Source organism: Synchiropus splendidus, chromosome 12, assembly GCF_027744825.2.
Source record: "Synchiropus splendidus isolate RoL2022-P1 chromosome 12, RoL_Sspl_1.0, whole genome shotgun sequence".
NCBI lineage: Eukaryota > Metazoa > Chordata > Actinopteri > Syngnathiformes > Callionymidae > Synchiropus > Synchiropus splendidus.
The window spans coordinates 6,367,620-6,386,965 of NC_071345.1; the positions used below are offsets into that span (position 1 = coordinate 6,367,620).

Consider the following 19,346-nt stretch of genomic DNA (forward strand, 5'->3'; position numbering starts at 1 on the left):
ACGACTGGAAGTTTTAGCACATTCTTGAGTTTGAAATTCCTAGTAAACATTGGCACTAATAATAATATTAGAGAACCACCTGAAGGTGTTTTAAATAAACTGAAGTGTCAATTGGCTGGCGCTAGATGGCAGCAGACGTAAGCAGATTAACTATGTTTGCTCTTTTTCGTTCTCGTCATTGAGTTGATCCAGATCTTCTTCTGAGTCTGGAAGAACGTTGTCAGCGACGCAGTTGACTTGATGAAATAAATAAGGTAGAGGTTGGTAGGACATGCAGAGTTGCAATTCTGTCCATGTCAGCAAGCAGCAGAAGACCTGAATCAGGACTTGCGCCATCATTCATTGATTTATTAATGTAGACGGAACATAACATGGACATGCACATTTTTCAAAATGTAAAAATCCTTCAAAATTATGTTGCAGGTTTGCGCCTTAAAATTAAATGGCTACTTTCCCAGATGTGTGAATTTGTCAACTTTTTTCCATTTCTTTTTTTTCAAAATAATTCAGATTATTGTAAAAGAAAATTTCTCAAATATATACTTTCCAATATGAAATATTTTTCACATTTCATTTTTTATTTAATCTCAATTTCATGCAATCTACTACAATGCAGAGTAAATCATTATGTAGCAGTCACTCCGTGGCTATCAAAACATATTGCCAACCGCTGTTTACTTTGCATGCTACACAAATGCCGACTGATGTGTATTGTTCCTCTAACTGAATGCACGAACACAAGCAAAACAAAGCTTTGTTTTTCAAACTGTCACACAAAAGTTAATAAAAGCATTTAGATCTGTTGTGCATTAATGCACGACTATAATAATCCACAACTGGAAGGAAGATTCTGTGAGAACAAGACTAAAATAAAAAGTCAGTGACTGCACTGTCTCAGTTATCCGGATAGAGTCACTCAATTATTTGGAGTCTGAACTGAGAACTGTTTTTTCCAAGGACAGATGCTGTGAAACATAATGAAACGCTGACACACACACACACACACACACTGTCAAGGTCTCTCACTCATGTCATCCTGCTGAAAACTGACTCAGCGTAAATGTTGCTTCAATTTAACCTTTGTGGATCGGCTGTTCACACAGTCATTTCAGTGACCCCATGTGTTCAAACCAAAGCATCATTTTGAAATGAATGTGAAGAGGCTGGATCACACTTAAAAGGCATATCAACACTAAAGCGACCTCTTCTGATGGCAAGACTTGACGGAGGAAGAGGTCTTCACTTTGACTGCAGATATGTGGAGGACATTAAAAGGGTGGAAACACTAAGGAAAAAGGAAGTGGAGCAGGACAACAGGACACTGATGAGCCTCCTCTCTTTGTCTCTTTGATGCAACAACAGTAAGGATGGCGTAACCTGGTTTCCAAGGAAGCGGGAGCGCCATCTCTCTGAGGATTCCCGACGCCCCTCTGGGGGCTTCCCTCCTTTTACACTGATGGAGTCTCTCTGATGGCAAACGAGTCTCAGTGGGAACCTCACCGCTCCAACGACATCCTCCTGATTAAACGCTGATGTAACAAGGTTACAGTGGAGAAGTGGAGCAATCATGCAGATCACAGGGGTCCCCACATGTTCCCATCCACGTCTCCTGCAGCCTCCATCAGCTATGTGATGTCACACGGAGACAACTTCAGGATTTGAAATGACTGAGGAGGAACTCAGAAGGAGGCCTCAACTAGGAGGAGGCCCTGGGGCAAACCTGGGACACACTGAACACGCCAATACCTTTCAGGAGCTGTCGCAGCATTGGGGAGAAGGAAGTGTGCGCCCCTTTACTCCCACTGCTGCCTAATTTTCAGATTCTGAGAGCAATGTAATGTGATTGCTGGCAGCGTGGTCATGTGACGATGTGACCAGAGATTCAGCCACAAATGTAACTTTTTATTCGACGACTTGTCGAGTCTCCTTGAAGAGGAGTCTGCTTCTTATCAACAGATGCTTGGGAAGTTCTGAACAGCCAGCTGAGTAACCCAGATGTCATGTGACAGTTGACCCTCACATACACTCACATTCCTCTGACGTGAGGGCAGCTTCTCTTTCTGCCAAAACTTAAGCAGATGAAACTTTCATTACAAGTGACGGACTCCTGAGTAACATCAGTCCTCAGCGAGGGCCAACTGGGACATCAAGGTGGAAATGAAATCAGCAGAAGTCACATTCAATGACCCACAAAGCAGAGTGTCACTGTGTTGTCAGCATGATGATCCAATTTCTATGTGCACACATACACATTTTCAGGACAAAAAAATACCTCTAGTTGCCACTGAATTTGACTGAAATGACAATACAGTACAGTACATCGCCCTAAGAAATACACTGGTCCTTGATAATAATGAGTCAATCCGAAAAAGAAGATTCCACTTCCTTCCTTCCGCTCCCTCGCTGGGAACATCAAAACATTTGTAGCGGTGAAAAGCCCTTTGCAGCATTTAGCCGTCGTCTCACTCGCCCCCTGACAAGAGTTGCCAGGGAAACCGTTGCCAAGGCGGCGTGGGAGGCGGCAGGGCCCGCAGCCCGCACTGCTCCTCCACATACATGTCTCAGCTTATATATTTATATTCCACAGTTTTAAGACACCTAGCTGTGACTGAGGTCAGTGGCTGGCCAGAGAGTAGCTTTCTTCCCACATGGCTTCTGTTTTCACCACGTCTCAACCCAGAATGCAAAGCACTTGTCATCACACTCAGGAAATTTTGAATTTATGAACTTGTTAAAGAAAAATGTAAAGACTTTAAACAATAATACATTTTTATGTTGAATTGAACAACCAATTAAGCACAATATAGACTATTACTACTCACAATAATAATAATGGTTTACTTATATTGCACTTTTTAGAACACCCTTCTTAAAGTGCTTTACAGACTCAACAGAAGAATGTTTGGGCCACAATTGTGGACGGCTTTCAGTGGTGCAGAACTAAGAAAAAGTTTGGAAGATAGATACTAGGTAAATGCGAGCCTATAGAAGTGTTTCAAAGGGGGAGGAGCAAGTTGTGTTTTGGATCTGCTCTGTCAGACTCTTCCAGAGTTGTGGAGCCCTGATTTAAATCTGTCACCTCTAGATTTAAATCTCGATTTAGGGCCAACTAGCAGACACTCACCTGAGGATCAGAGGGTCCTGAAAGGTTCGCAGGGTGTGAGCAATTCTAGAATGTAGTCGGCTTTAAAAGTTATGAATAAATCTTAATGCCGATTCTAAAGTTAACTACGAAGTAAATATGGTGATTTTTCACATTTGTAGACGAACCAATGATATACTTTATTATGCATAAAACGCCAATATCAATATAATATTATTAATATATAAAAGAAACACATGTTCAACTACATGTTCAACTACAAATAAAAAAAGACTGGAATAAAAAGCAGCAATTAATAAATAATTGAAGTCAATTACCAAAGATTTAACAATAAAACTAGGTCACTAAACTCTAAATTTATTAATATGAGATACATCATGTTGAGTTTTGACTTACACATGCTCACTCACCCTCCGCACAAATGAATCATTAAAGGACTTGAGTTTTTAGAAGCTAAATCTTAACCTGAGCTTTAGTTCATGTAGCTTAGAGCTAACTGACTTCATTTCTTGTATTCAGGATGCAGTACATCCCCAGTAACTGGACTGAATCTCTGGGGAGGCTGTAGTCTGGCACTGAACTACCAGGCAGCTGGTCCCAGCCAGCTCGCCTGACTGGCTCACAGAACCAGGAAACGTCCTCTGAACGAAGACAGCCTCAGATGGAACATATGGAGCGGCTCCAGTGAAAAGCCAGTCAACACAATTTCAACAAACACACTCCATGTGCTGCGTCCTACTAACATCAGACCTCCACCATGTTGCCCGCGCCAAGAGAGCATATTGGGGTTTATAGGCATGTGTGTGTAGTCACTCTGGAAAATCTGCAACGTCAACACATGTTCGTGACAACAGCACATGATAGCAGCTGCTGCTCTTTTGAGTCCATACCAGCATCTAAATGCGCAACAGCTGACATTAATGTAACACACGTTCTCGCTGTTTAGTTTCTATATGCATTAACTGACCAACAGTGGGCGCTATTCTGCAGCAGCAAATGAGTCACGAAAGTTGTACTTTTTTCTTTGTCACAGCGGAGACGCTCCATATCATTTCCAGGTTGTTTATTCTAAGATGCCAAGATCATGTAACACATTTCCTCTCCAGCAGCCTGCACACTCCGACACACACTCCCTGAGCTCCTACGCGCAGCCATCTATTTATACCAGCTTCTATTATTTTAGCTCCTGTCTTTGTTTTCAGGGGGAAGACCCTGCTTTCTATCCAGCTGGATTATCTGCTCTCCCTCCTCCAGAAGTCTCTCTTTAATCTGCTCCTGACTTTGTCCATCAATCTCGCAAGTGTCACGGTCGGCCTAAGATGTGACTTCCTCGCTCGACGTCTCAATAAAAAGGAGGATTAAATTAAGACGTGAGCGAGGAGGAGGAGGTGGAGGAGGAAGATGTGTTTCCTGCCGAAGAGAAATGTACAGCGACTCAGTTATTCTTCAGCCTCAGACGCCTTGGTATGCACAAGTCTGACGGAATGTGCGTCTGCTCATCGCTTCGTCTCTCCTCTTAAATGAGGTGTTAAGAAGTAGTGGAAATTCACGCTCCATCACCTTGTGAATGGTTATTTTTGCCTCACATTCTCATGCGCTGACGTGACTTTCTGGCGACAAGACAATTACAACAAGAGAGCTGGAGAGTAATGAGGTAAAACAGGCGGCTACAGAGGTGAAAAAGTCCTCTTCAGATAGCTGAGAAGTGACACAGCTCTCGATACTTCATCACCGTCTGGCACTCTGCTGTAACAGCGCAGTCAACATGTATAGTACTACGATTCAGTTAACAAAAAACTGTAAACATCACCACACATATAAAACCAGATTTGGAACCTCACCGTTATTCAACTCTAATATTTGAAATCACAGTACTGGACACTTCCGTTGATCCCAGGGATTATTCATAATCTATACCGCGATCGGATGAGGAGCTCCTCCGTAACATTTTCATGACCTCGCCATCCCTTAAATCAAAGCAATCTGGATATGAAACAACTGCTAATTAAACTCAAGGCTGCGCTCCTGACTGCATCTCCTTCGGTCTTCCTCCCCCACTCCCTCCCCCCGACACACTGACTCTGAACTCTGATATCGCAGATGACCTTAGTGATCGACTTGTTCTGAGCCTCGCCGGAGCTCAGAGGGAAAGACAAATGAAGCGCGACTAACAGAGCAAAATGGTGAAAGCAGAAAATATGTCAGAGAGAAGATGAAAAAATTTGAAGTCACTTTATTGCTCAGATAAGAAAGAGAGTGAGAGGCAGACTGGTGATCTGAGGGACGGAGAGGACAAACTGAAGGAATGGCAGGTTAGCTGGCTTCCATGTATTGGGCGCAAGTTTCACTGAGAAATTCAGAAGCTTTTGTGTTTACTGACACTGAAACATATTCATTGGTTCATATGTGGTTATATTCGTTGTGCCACTTAAATGCAGGATTGAATGACTGCTAAATAAATAAACATCTCTCTGATCGCATTCAGACTGGTTTAAGTAGAACTAAAGTGGGGCACTCAGGCAGAAGTAGACAACACACTAGCACAATGACAAGTCGCTCCAATGTTCTGAAAACGCTTGTTTTCATCCAATAATCAAGCATGCAACGTATGTAACAAGTGTGAGTTTGGAGGCCATATGCTTTGCAGATGCGACTGTGGACTTCATGTAGCTGTCTTACGCCAGAGAGAACATAGCATATATTGAATTAAATTTCCACCTCTTCATTTGAACCAGAACCGGCACAGAGCGGCGTGAAAGGGCTCTCAATGACAAACTGCGTCACTAGTGGGATGAGTCGTGGAGAACTTTTATTAAAACCAATAAGATGGACATTGACGGTCTCTTGGTGGACAAAAGATGCTGTAGAATTTTACAACAGAGCGGAAGAGTAAAGTAGGTTTGGACCTGTTCACTAACTTTTCTTCGCTGAGGTCACTCAAAGAAAAACAGAGGTGTAATGTTACTAGGATCCCATATCAACAAGTCACCAGTCAAACCTCACTAACAGGAACATGAAGCTGCTGACACTGAGAAGCTCCACACAATCCCTTCCATGTACTATCACAAGCTATTTCAATACACTACCAAATGAATTAGTAGTGCAGTTCTACAGTAAGTAATTCAAAGAAGATGCTGATTCTTTTATATATCTAGCTCAGACTCAGACAGAAAACCTTTGGCTCTTCAAACTGGTACAGAGGTTGAACTTCAGTGCAGTATGAGACTTGAGTATAGTAATATTTTCAGCATGTGATGTTAGTCGTGACACTAAACAGTCATGCAACTTTAACACTGATGGCAGAGAACTCATTCTCAGCTGTATGTCACTTGTGAGTGTGACGGACACTTTCAGGTTCAGTGAACACTTTTCGCCGATCCGTATGTAAACACGCAAATGAAGCGTACGAGTGGCTAAGTTGAGTCCAATATTCTTGACTCGTGTTTTAGTGGTTCATCACTGAAAGTCTGAGTCATTACACAGCAACACAATCCTCAGGAGGAGGAGAAAAAAATCAACTTAAAGACTGCAAACTGATCTATATATGACTGATTTGATGATGACATCGGTTCATGTTGATGCTTAAGTTTTGATTTTCAAACCAAAAGCAAGACAGATATGAATGTACATTCTGGTATTTGGCATCTAATAGTAAGTGAACGTGTGTGTGTGTGTGGCCAGTACCTTCTTTGCAGCTCCAGCTCCTCTTGCGTGGGTCCATTCTGAACCTGAGGGGCTTGTCTCGGCAGTGTGGGGCCTGTAGAGGGCGACACGGAGACTAAAATTAGAAACTCATGTTTATGGAGCGCGGAACTCAGATTTGTTGCGGCTGAACTCCTGCACTGATTCAGTAACGTCATTCTTATTTACATTTGCTTCTGAGGCTTAATGCTCATGTTTGGTCAAAAGGGAATGTGGCCGCAGGGCTTTTCAGGATGTGAAGTGAGGCTTGCTTTGAGATGTTCCTCCCGGCAAAGACACAACAAAATCCTAAGTTCATATTTAGCAGGCCTTCGAACCATCATGTTGGTGTCTCCCACAAGCATATTAGCATACTGCGGGCTATGGCTGTCTATAACACAATGTGACGCCTGACTACACTTTGTTCTGACACATTTCATCTCCGTCTGAGCTCTGCTTCCAGCAAACTGAAGTGCTGATCGATCACATCAGCCACCTTGACTGACTCAAATATCCATCCAGAACTGGGTGAAGAAAGGCAGACAACAATCATTTGAAGCACTCAAAAAGAGTTCCTCACACAACCTTCATATCAATTTTACAGAAAGACAGAAAAGAAAGTTTTTGACACCATTTCTTTCTCTCTGCCAAGAGGATTAAAGAAAAGACGATTCTTCTCTAACATGTCTTTCTCCTACTCCTACAGACCCTGCTGAGACTTGACAGAATGGTAAAAGATAAATGGCTCTTACTTAGGTAGCAAGTTCCATGCTCATGCAGCGACCAAAGCGCTTCATCCCAGGTCGTCCATTCATGCATACAATCGCATGCTGATGGCATTGTCACGTTGTTATACTTATCAATCAATGAATGAAATATCCAGCTTAAATAACTCGAGTCAGAATTGACCAATATTAAATGTGACAAGGCAAGAGATTGGAGAGAGTTACTAGTCATCCAAAACTGAATTGTAGATCATGTATCTTTAGAGAAAGTAAAGCATGCAAACAGGGAAGTTAAAAAGGGGAAAGTGGGTATACGCTGCTTGAACAGAGCCGGTTCAGAAAAGGAAGCAACAGGCCAGACAGCAATCGCAGAAATATTATGTTTGCCTGAGACAAAGTGACAGTGTTGCAGTTTGTTGACTGCTCACATAAAGTTCCAGGAACATAGACTACAATGTAATCTACATCGCTGCTAAACAAAGAGGCGCACAGTCTCATGCTACATCCTGTAACCTGCATGTTTTAAATTGAAAAAGTCAGGCTGTCAAGCTAACTCATTCAAACGACCCATGTTCCAACATGCTATTAAGTGATGGTCATTAACATTTACAAACGGTAGCTGCATCTTTCCCTGCCATCAGTATTCATCTGAGCCTCCGTGGAGACCTTCAGACAGAATCCAGCACAGATAAAACACAGCACTTCTGGGCTGCAGCCAGGCTGACGACTCGTCCTGAATACCAACGCACTTATCACACACACCACTGTTGTTGTTGTTGCTACTACTGAGCGACTAAACAGGGAGGCAAATTACTTTTGCTGCTTATCAAATCCAGGGAAACAAGAGTAATTACACGATGAAGTGGAGCTGCTGATAACACCTTGGTCCGGTCAGAGGGAGAGAAAGTCCAGACTCAACACGGCGGTTGATCACTTGGACTATTTCAATGATGTGGTCCAATTTGGGTCAGCAACTTCATACAAGGCACAGGATGCTCACAGGCAGCAGGAGCTCACTGTCTGACAACACATTATTTGAACATGTTTTCCCTTTAAGCCAGGGTTTTACAGCCATTGCTGTCATGGGACCGGAGACAAGAAGCGCCATTGTTCCCTACAAAACTTTATTCACACGAAAAAATACAGTCTCCATTCCTCTTAACCACCACGGCATTTAACTTTTCTAAGGTTGGATCATGGTATCAGCACCTGGAGCAAAGAGAGTATGGTCTACTATATAGTGTTTTAATATTTCATTGCTTCACATAAATAAGTAGCACCAATCTTAATAAGATTAATTTATGTTTATATATAATACATATGAATAGGCTTTGATTAGTGATACTACTTCTTACTGATGATCTACTTGTAAGTACATAAAAAAATACAGTATGATAAATATTGGAGAGAATTTTAAGAACTGTTATAAACAGAAAATGTATTTCATTAATTAAATAATAATAATAAAAAGGGAGACAAATGATCAGTTATCATAATGAAATTCTATATTTGAGGGAAAGAAATAATGCAAAAAAATAATTTTATTTAAATACATCATCATGTCACCGCTCCATTGTCTATTTCAGTTTGGAACAAATGAATGCCTTTTTTCAGACTTGAGTGACTTGATTTAAACAAAAAACTGAGTTGTAAAAATGCATTTATAATCAACACAACCCCTATAGCAGCTTATTGTTTTGTAAATAATTAACCAGGAGATAAAAATTCTGAGCCAGCATCAGCACCACTTCCAGCTTTGACACCGACAAGCACTGAGACCTTTAGTGAAACGTTTAAGAGCCATAACAACTTATGTGCTGACACAACGCGACAAACACAAGTGCTATAAAAAGCACAAAAGCTGAACAAGTTCATTCCTGAAAAGACTGAAGGACGGACAAATATGCAAGATGCTGATGAGGACGGCAGATGAAAGAGAGCTGGGAGGATGACTCAGCGCTCTGCTTTCAGAGGAGTAAATATAATTTCCCTCAAATGAGAGGTATTTTTAGCTTTTCTCCACGAATAATGAAGTATTTTTCCCTGCAAAGATGTGTGATCCTTAATGATTAATGATTGTTTTATTTAATAATACCGCAAGGATGAAAGAGGCAGGGACGAGGTCAGCAGGTAGTGGGAGTGTTGACAGTAAACTTGACTTGTTCCAATAGTCCATTAAGCACAAGTGTGTTCTTGTACTTCTATCTTTGTGATGAGTTGTCTTTGTATGAGTTTTTAATAAACCAAGTGAGGACATTTTTGCAAAGTGAGGACATTTTGGCTGCTCCTCACTTTGTCAAACATCATTTTGAGGGTTAAATCTACAAAATAGCCGGGTTATTATAATAGGTTTTAGTTTCTTTTAAGAGTTAAGAGAAAGGTTACGTTTAACCATTAGTTTTAGATGGTTAGGTTTAGGGTGAGAGGCTGGGGAAGGGGTTGTGTCAATGCATGTCAATGACGGTTCTCACTAAGATAGGAAGACAAACATATGTATGTGTGTGTGTAAACCTGTTTATCATTACTTGAGGGGACCAATGTGTGACAAAACTTGTGGAGACCATGTGGCCGGACCCCACAAGATTAAGCCTCAGTTTGAGGATGTGGTCTGTAGACAAAATAACTACATTGTTCTATAGTACCATAGGTTTAAGTCTGGTTCAGAGTCTTGGCCAACAACAACAACATTTATTTTGGGTGGGTAGGTTTCGGAGCAGTCCCCACAAAGATAGTGATACAAATGTGTGTGTGTGTGTGTGAGTGTGTGTATAAATGTGTGTGTGAGTGCGTATATATATATATATATATATATATATATATATATATATATATATATATATATATGTGTGTGTGTGTGTGTGTGTGTGTGTGTGTGTGTGTTTAAGCATATCTATCCTAGTGAGGTCCAATTTTGGGGAAAACACGCCCTTGTGGGGCCCTTAGGCGTTTGTGGGGCTCTTTTCTTTGACCCCACAAGGTTAAGCCTCAATTTGAGGCTGAAGGTTTCAAAATAACATTACATTATAATTGGGTTCAAGTTTGGTTCAGAGTTGAATGGCAATGAGAGGTCCTCACAAAGATCATGATACAGTGTGTGTGTGAGTGTGTGTGTGTGCGCATGCCAGTAAGCTCTGCAGAGAAGAGATGACTCAATGAGACATCACAACAGCTGCCTCTGACGACACACATGTAAGTTTGACATTCTATATCCAACAAATGTTGAAGAACGGATCTGTCCAGTTAGGAGCAAATGTGGGAGTGCTCTATACTGGACTGTGCCCCACCATAGCCCCAGGTAAGGTTATCACAAATGTCAATACTCCAAAAAGTATCCAGATACTTCATTAAAGTGGAACAAAAATATTGCAGTTTTTGTAGTTTAAAACATTTTAAACACAAGTGTTCAAAGGTTTGTTTTAATGGTAGTTGTTTAAATAATTTCAGCCAATTTCAGCAACAAAAACTCTATTCCCACAGTCCTCAAAGCATATTTATAAACAGTTGGGCGGAAAAAAGCTGTTTGACTTGTTTTGACAAATTCGTTTTTCAGTTTCGTGGTTTATTTCGGATTGACAGGTAAAACATTCCAGAGAGAGGCTGCTAACAAACGCTCAGAAAGTCGCTGCTTTCAATCATCCATGATTATCAGCAATCGTCATTTCTCCCTGATTACCATCTTTCCTGATGGCTTCCTTTTTTGATTCAGCTCCAATGAGTCATGACCGAAGTCCACGGGGAGCCAATATCTCCAGAACAAGGGTATAATTGCAGACAAAGGCTTCCGCTGCCTGTGGCCGTGATTGTGTCAGTGTCTGCTCTAATAGAGATTCTGTGCTAATGACGGGCAACAGAGAGCCACTCCGGAGTGACAGGGAGAAATATCAATCATGGGCCGCCAAGCCTGTGGAAGGTCTTAAAGCAAGTGGATAGATCTTAAGGCCTATAACACTTCTTGTTTTGAGGCCAAAAACACTCTCTCCTTAACACACTTGCCCAGCTAGCAAACAAGACTGGGTCCAATAGAAAGGCACTTATGAGAATAAACATGTTTGCAGAGTCTTCCAACTGATATATGAGAGCAAGCTACAAGACAAAGAAGTTTATCAGGCAAATCTGTTCCCACACATTGTACCTACATGCAGGCAGCGTCAGGGTCGGCCTCCTTTGGCAGCAAACATAGCGCCACAGTCCGTGTGGGGCCCCATCTGACCCGGTGCCAGGTCTCAGTCCAACAACCTCCCTGGTTCCAGCTCCCCCCACCAGCCCACCGGCAACATCACAATCCTGAGAGCTGGAGTATAAAACCATGCCCTTGCTTTCAATTTCCTGAGCTTCAGCTCGAAAAAAAAAAAAAAGAAAACGGATCAGAAAACCAGTTTCTTTTTCTCTGGTGTGAGTCGGGTCAGGTTAGCCACTCTGTCTCCGTCCACATGATGCTGATCTCAGGGTGTGGCTGCTGAAGCGGCTTACTCAGCGGAGGATAATTGATGAAAACAAAGGGAAGCAAAGAGAGAGAGAGAGACAGCGAGAGACGGACGGAGTGAAGACAACGAGAGCGCTGAGGAAAGAATGAAGAGGGAGGATGTGGTGGGTCTCTACCTGATGGCTTGTCAGCCGGTTTGTACTTCCTGGATCTAATCCATTATTCATGCACAGCAGGACACATAGCTGCTGTCCTCAATACCATCCTGCATGTGTGAACCTGGAGATGAAGCTGAAGAGCCGGACACTTGCTAATTCCTATCAAGGATTCATTTAACATGAAGACTGCACGATGAAATCACTTTCATATCTCCTCGATAGGTCATAGGTTCCACACAGTATTGCTGTTACAGCAGGATGGTTTTCAATTTTGAAGCATTTGGCTGATTTCATGTACATGAATTATCATTGATACTGACTACTCAGCACCATATACTACACCATCATATAGTACACAACAGTACACTGTCCTCTTCTGAATTACACAGCGCTGAACTACACAAAACTAAATGATTATTTGCCACATAACACAGCAATACACAATTGTGTACTGCACTGCGGGACACTGTAATATATATTACTATAATATAATATTACTACTTCATACTGCAGTACACCGCTCTATAATGTTGTACAGTACAACACAGTAAACGAGTGATTCCCAACTGGTGGGTCGAGACCTGTAAGTGGGTCGCAAAGCCGATGTTGACTGTAAACAAACCGGTTTGAACAGTCCAGTAAGCATTTCCACTTCCCTCCGAGATGAAAACTGTTCAACTGTGACTCTTAAGTGTGTGTCTGTGTGTGTGTATGTGTGTGTATGTGTGTGTGTGTGTGTGTGTGTACCTGTTTACTCTCTAATTCTTGGCAAAACCTGTGGGGATCATGTGGCCATTTTAGAATATTGTGTGTACAGTTGCCGCAAGACTAAGCCTCAGTTTGAGGATGAAGACTTCAAAATAATTACATTGTTTTGAGTAGGTTGTAGGATTCAGAGTCCTGGTTAAGTTTAGCCATTTGTTTTGGATGGTTAAATTTAGATTTAAACACAGACATAAGGTTAAAAAAATTCCCGGTTTGTTGAGACATGAAACAGAAATGAAAACATGACATGAGAGCCGTATTTTCACACAACCAAAGGGAACCAAGACGTGATGAAGGTTTGAACGGTGCAAAATGAAGTGAAAGAAATGGAAAAACAAGTGTAAACATGAGATGATGCCGGTGTGTTTGCAATGGTGACTGAAGCCAGCGGACGGGGTCACGGTCCATCTCCCCATTCTAACATTTGTTTGTCCGGCAGGAACAAGCTGTCACCAAACCTGCCAGACGTTCGTGAAGACAGCCATCTTTCAAAATATACGCTCGTGAACCCATTCATCCCATTCTACTCAACTGAATCTGGAAACGTATTGACACTCCAGGTTACTGAGGTTTGTAATTCAACACACGTGGAGACACACATTTGTCTTCACTCTGTCAAAACTGACCTGACCTGGGACTTCCTGGTTTATTTTGGCCGGCTATCAGCATCCAAATGTAGCTCATGACATCACTGTTTACCCTCAGGACCACCAATACAACATCATATTCACGTGATTGTCAGGCTGTTTTGAGTAGCTGCCTAATCAGACCAGTACAAATGTTCTAGCACAAGCACCTTGGAGTCTAAATTTAGCCTCCAGCTTCTCCATTTATTCTTATCAGACTTTCTGCTTTCGCTCTTCACCTTTTCCCACAAACCACTGCTGTAATAAAAGCCCATTCTCACTTCCACAGAGTTGTGATGAGTTTCAGTGACATTTGGTTCACAGTCCTGGCAGTGAAGTTGTCATTTTTGTAACCACCTTTAAAGGTAATGATTCGCTTCTCTTTCAGTGAACACAGGTACCAAAAATAGTCAAAAGAATTAACAATCCAGCATAATAATCCAGTTTATATTTGTGTTCATTCCTAACATGTCATTATTTTCATAATTAAAAAATAGTAAAAACATAATAATAACATAATAATAATCCAGTTTATATTTGTGTTCATTTCAAACATTTTATTAATTTCATAATTTGTCATATTTGAATTATATGTAAATATTCCTGAATTTTACTATTTTATTCACTATATATATATGTATATATATTTCTACATTTAGATTGTGGTGAAATCATCATTATAATTTATAATTTTATTATATTTATATATAATTTTTTAAGTGAGATATTTTTTTTCTTTCTTATCACTAAAATAAATTTTTTTTTTTTACTTACACGGCACGATCAAAGCTTTATTAATACACTTATAAGAACTTTTTTTCCAAGCAATTTTTTGAATTAAATGAATTAAAATTGAGCGAGATAATTATTGTTATTCATTTTATGTGCTGTTCAAACTAGAACTACACCCTAGGACACCGACTGTAAAACACACGTACGACCCATGTACCAATGATGTCCAGTCACCACGTGAAATGAGCATATGTCTGCATGCCTATCTCCTTCAGATTGTTCCATGCATTTATGCTTATTTTGGGTCTTCAGGGAGTCAAGGTGTCTACAAGGGCAGTAGGGCAGAAACGCCGACACCTCATCGCCAACCCTTCTTCATGATTGACGGCCAGACATCTGATTCCAACCTACTGCCCTGAGAGAATATCTGAACGACATTTGAGAAATGAGCACGGCACCAGTGGCAGACAACAGGGATAAGATGTCCAAGTGACACAACCTGCAAACATGCGCTGAATATAGCTTCTGATCTGCCCGGCAACAAGTGGGATGTCCCGCCTAGATGCCCTTGTGGATGTCATCTGGACACGGAGGTACGACGACATAACTAGTGAGGAACTGACCAGATATATAATAACAACAATCAAAATAAATATATATATACAGTATATATACATATATAAAATATACAGCCTTAAAAATCAAATGAGTAAACAGTACTCCGCTCACTTAAAGTCATAATGCAGAGCAAAACAACCGTAAAGCTAACAGCTAACATGCTAATTTAAGAGGCAGTGGTGAAAAAGTATTGAAGTTGTTGCAAGGCATCATGGGCGTTTGGTGCCAGCCTTATTTATATTATCAGTGACCAGATGACAGACTCCACTTGACTGTATTCAAGAGCATTAGCAGCAGTGATACTGCGTGTACATGAGTATCAACACCACATAGATGATCCAAAACCATCAAAGAAATTCCGCCATGAAATATATACAGCCGCATGACTCATCTTCCGCCTGCTCAGCCGCCGACACACCAAATAGACAGACTCCTCTGAGCCCACGGTGAGACATACATTAAACAGATGCAGCTTTCGGTGCTGATCCCCCTTTGGAAAACCTCTAATAATAGGCACATTGAGAAAAGCACGGCGAAATAGTGCGGAAATGAGGGGAGAAGACCGGGGAGGAGGCAGCTGCGCACAAAATCTGCCCCATCAGCTTCTGGGCTAAATAGAGTCCCGGATCATTTGCGAGTGAGCGCTCAATAACACGGCAGATCATTTAAGACTGAGCGGGTCGCCCGTGTGCAATTTATCAAGTGCGCTGGGAGCAGATACAGTCCATCCATCAGAGATATTCAAGACTGCAGCTTCACACCATGATTAACTCATGACCTGCATTGCTTCGGGTTCAAGTCAACATCACATGATGAAAACACAACGTAATTCACTTCACTCTCGTCTAGCACAACAGCAAACATTGACACATGGAGAAAACTAGTGAAAATGGACTTTTATAATGTCAGTTTACACCTGACATGGTCGAGCTCTACTCAGAAGGAGACACTATTCAGAAGTTTTATACCCAAGCTTCCGTCTATCAAGGGGGCAGCACTTTAAAGTAAAGAAACGCAGACCAAAAAAAGCATCTTGGGCTTTCTTGCAGCAGTTCTACACCAATAGCGAAGCAGTTAAAAAACATGACTCAACTCAGATGCTATCCTCATCATCATGGAATCATTTTAAATCCCTCACTGGGTCATTGATGTGGCGGTATTCACAGTGATGCACACTTGGACAGTCAAGGCTAAGATCAGCAACCAATTCTTTCTTCAAAGTTACAGGAGGAAACTGGAGCGAAGCTAAACCCATCAAACGAAGGAACGTCTCTGCGGCCAATGAAAGACATGGCCTCCACGCTTCTGGCTGAAACAGGCTCATGGGAGATGGTCTTAAATGTTGAAACACTGACTGAGGCCAATTAGATTAGCAGTAGTGCTTATATAATAACGGGTTGCAGGGAAAAAAATCCATGTGTGGAGCTCAGCTGCTTCTTATTTCTCCATTTCCTGTCGGAATGAAGACATAAGGACTGACTTTTGAAGCGATTCAACTTCGATCACTGAGCCTGTTTATTACTTTCATGTGATATATAATTAAAAGATGAGAGTCAGCTCACACCCGCCAAACATGACACCATCAACAGAAATGATGAAAGCCCTGCTCCCAAAATAGCTCCATTAATATCACTGCAGTTTGGATCCACTTCAAAATTGGTTTGACTGAAGCGTGTTTCTCCATCAGAAAACACATCTGTTGCCCCCACCACCTCTTTATTACTAAACATTGCGGTATGTTTGCGTTGAGGCATCAACTAAAGCAGCCACAGATTTAATGACTTATCATCTCATTATGACCATCAGGAGAAGCATTTGTGGAAGGAAACCGTCACCATCAATGAATGTTCTTACTCACTCCGCAGGATGATTTGTGTGTGGCTGATCTTTTGTGGCTCCAGAGGGAACCGATGAACTCTTGCTGCTACGGGCATTTTTCACATCATTCTGTCTTCCACCGGCATACACCCCGAAATCCAAGCAACCTTTTAACTTCACTAAACTATTGACCGGCGTCACATCCACTCTCTGCAGTCTTTATTCTCTCCTGCTCCGTCTGCTCCGGTGCAAATGGATCACTGTCGGAGGTTGATTTGTCGCCCGGGTTTTGATGCTGAGAACATGAGCTCATCAGCAAAAAAAAGGACTGAGGTGAGGGGGGGTCCATGGTCTGACAAACACGCAATGTTGTCAAGCATGCTTCCATGTTTACACCCAACCACGTGACCTCCAATCACGAGCAAAGTGGACTGTTTCTAGGGGCAGATGAGTGCCTGGGTCTCGCTCGGGTTTCCATCCCCGCCCCCGAACAGCCAATCGTGAGTAGCCGTTGACTGGGAACATAAATGTGCTCTAAATAAGTGACGAGCCACAGTTAGAAACCCCTCACTCTTCTCCTTAGAGACAAACCTCGGCCAAATGTGAGTGACTCACATTGTTGAATGAGAGTACAGTGCATGTACAGTACAGAAGGATCTGATTCTGTGCTACGTTACACCATTCATTTCAAATGAAATGAGGCTCCCCCTGAAGGTAATAACTGTGACATGACACCAGACTTACCTATGCAGCACAGACTTTCATTTGGAATAGGAAAGAGAAAGTGCCATTGAACTAACAAACTTTTTAGAGTCGGAGGGAAGTTGTACACTAAATATTTCTCAATACATCTAAATGGGTCAAATATGACATCATATTTCCTGCTAACATTTCTTATGAGTTTGCTTCTGATTGATCATGAAAATATGCTGCTGGTCTTTGTGGGTGTAGACAACTCTTTTTATCCAAACATGGTGTGGTTGCCAACAACTTGAAAATAGCGCGCAAAAGAAAAGCAGCATAGATTTTTGCCTGATGTTTCTGGGACATCAAGGCCGACATGCTTTTGTTTCTATGGGGAAGGGTATCTGGATTGGGCAGATGAGGGTGGTGCCCCACTTTCTAAAAGGAAAGGGCTCCAGCAGGGGGTGCTCTGTTCTTACGGTCCCTACATCATTGCACAGAACAGCTAGCTCTGGAGCTCTACTGCACTGCTGTCCAGTTTGGTGTTTCTGCAAATCCAAGAGGGAGGAGACCCTGGGCAGACGCAGGACACACTGGAGGGCCGAGGTCTTTCTGCACATGCCTCTGCAGTCATCCAGATGAACTGGAGTTTCTACAGGAATGGCAAGTGTGAACCGCTTTACTTTAGCTGCTGCCCCCAGGATAAAACCTCAGGTAGAAAATTGGGGGATAAACTTCAGATCTTTCTGAATCCATTTTTTTTGGCTTAGACGTACTTTGAAGTAGCTTGTGCTCACTTTGCAAACTGTGTATTTTTCAAAAGAATATGCATGTGATTAAATTTTAAATCAAGAAATTGTTCCTCAAGAATAAGAATCTTGACTTGTGTGAGTTATCTGAATAGTTATAATTAATATGTTATATTGAAGCCTATTATCAGAACCGTCCATCCCTAGTTTCAGCAGCTCATCATTTTGCTCCTGCAGCCATTTCACCACAAAGCCCTTTTATGAACGCTCAGCTGCTGGCAGCTACAAAACCACGCAGGTCAACTCGGGACAGCGTTGTTTTCCTGACCCTTTATTCCATGCGGCTTTGCTTTGAAACACTGCCAGGGGAGAGAATCAACTCATAGGAAACTATGAACAACTTCCTACAAGCCGTTACATCCACCTTGATCATCGAACTTCATATACGCCATCGACAGTTGCTTTCACTTTCCTGGAGTGACCTGAGATTACTGGCTAGACCGCAACACAGACAGACGCCAGGAGACTGAATACCCGTCTATCTCACCCTCCCTCCCTCCCCTCAGTCTCATACGGCCTTCCCACTTCAGCATCACAGCACAGAAACAAATAGCGTGTCAGTGACTTTTTTAAACAAAACCTCATCAGAGCACAGTAAAAGGATATTGTTGAAACTTTATCTTTAAAAGTTATGTCTTGTAAATTGCATTAGTAGGTTTCCTGTCAGTATATACACACACACATTCATCTTCTTCTGCTTATTCCCTTCACAGGGAGGCAGAAAGGATGGCGTCAGTCCCATCCTGGGGTATATGTTCAAATTACACAACCCACCACCACCCCAGCTCCTCCCAGGTACATTTCTTAGAGCAACTCCAGCTATACGTGATTCTAAAATGATCAAGGTCATAATATCTCTGATATGACACTCCACTGAAAGTGGCTTAAAAAGCCTTCCTTGTGGGCGCTTCACTACATATTCTTTTGGCAACCCTCACCTCCCGTCATGCCAGTCAAGAGTGTAGGCAGTTTATTGGTGGAATAGCTGAGGACTCTCAGCTCCCAAGGAGGAAAGCTCGGTCAAGCTTGAAACCAGCGACAGGGTAGATGAGGTTTTTCAGTATTGCAAGACTGATGAGGTTTCATGAAACAGTGTCCTAATTTTCAGCGGCCACCAGATGGCGCTGTCTGCTGTAAAATGTCAACCTTGCAATACCATTTCATGACACATCATTGTCCCATCACTAGTTGAAACTTTTCTCTG

The 19,346-nt window shown here is 42.0% G+C and overlaps 1 protein-coding gene across 5 annotated transcripts in view; it reads right to left on the reverse strand.

The window, feature by feature from the left end:
• The window catches only part of enah (ENAH actin regulator), a 76,465-nt gene that overhangs the window by 15,133 nt on the left and 41,986 nt on the right, over window positions 1-19,346 (reverse strand). For 4 of the 5 annotated variants that reach the window (XM_053880456.1, XM_053880460.1, XM_053880458.1 and 1 more), the window contains exon 4: window positions 6,788-6,860. In XM_053880456.1, coding sequence (XP_053736431.1) covers window positions 6,788-6,860 — 73 coding nt within the window. Of the gene's footprint in view, window positions 1-6,787; window positions 6,861-11,645; window positions 12,012-19,346 lie in introns of those variants that run through there. The other variant, XM_053880457.1, reaches the window with a different exon arrangement.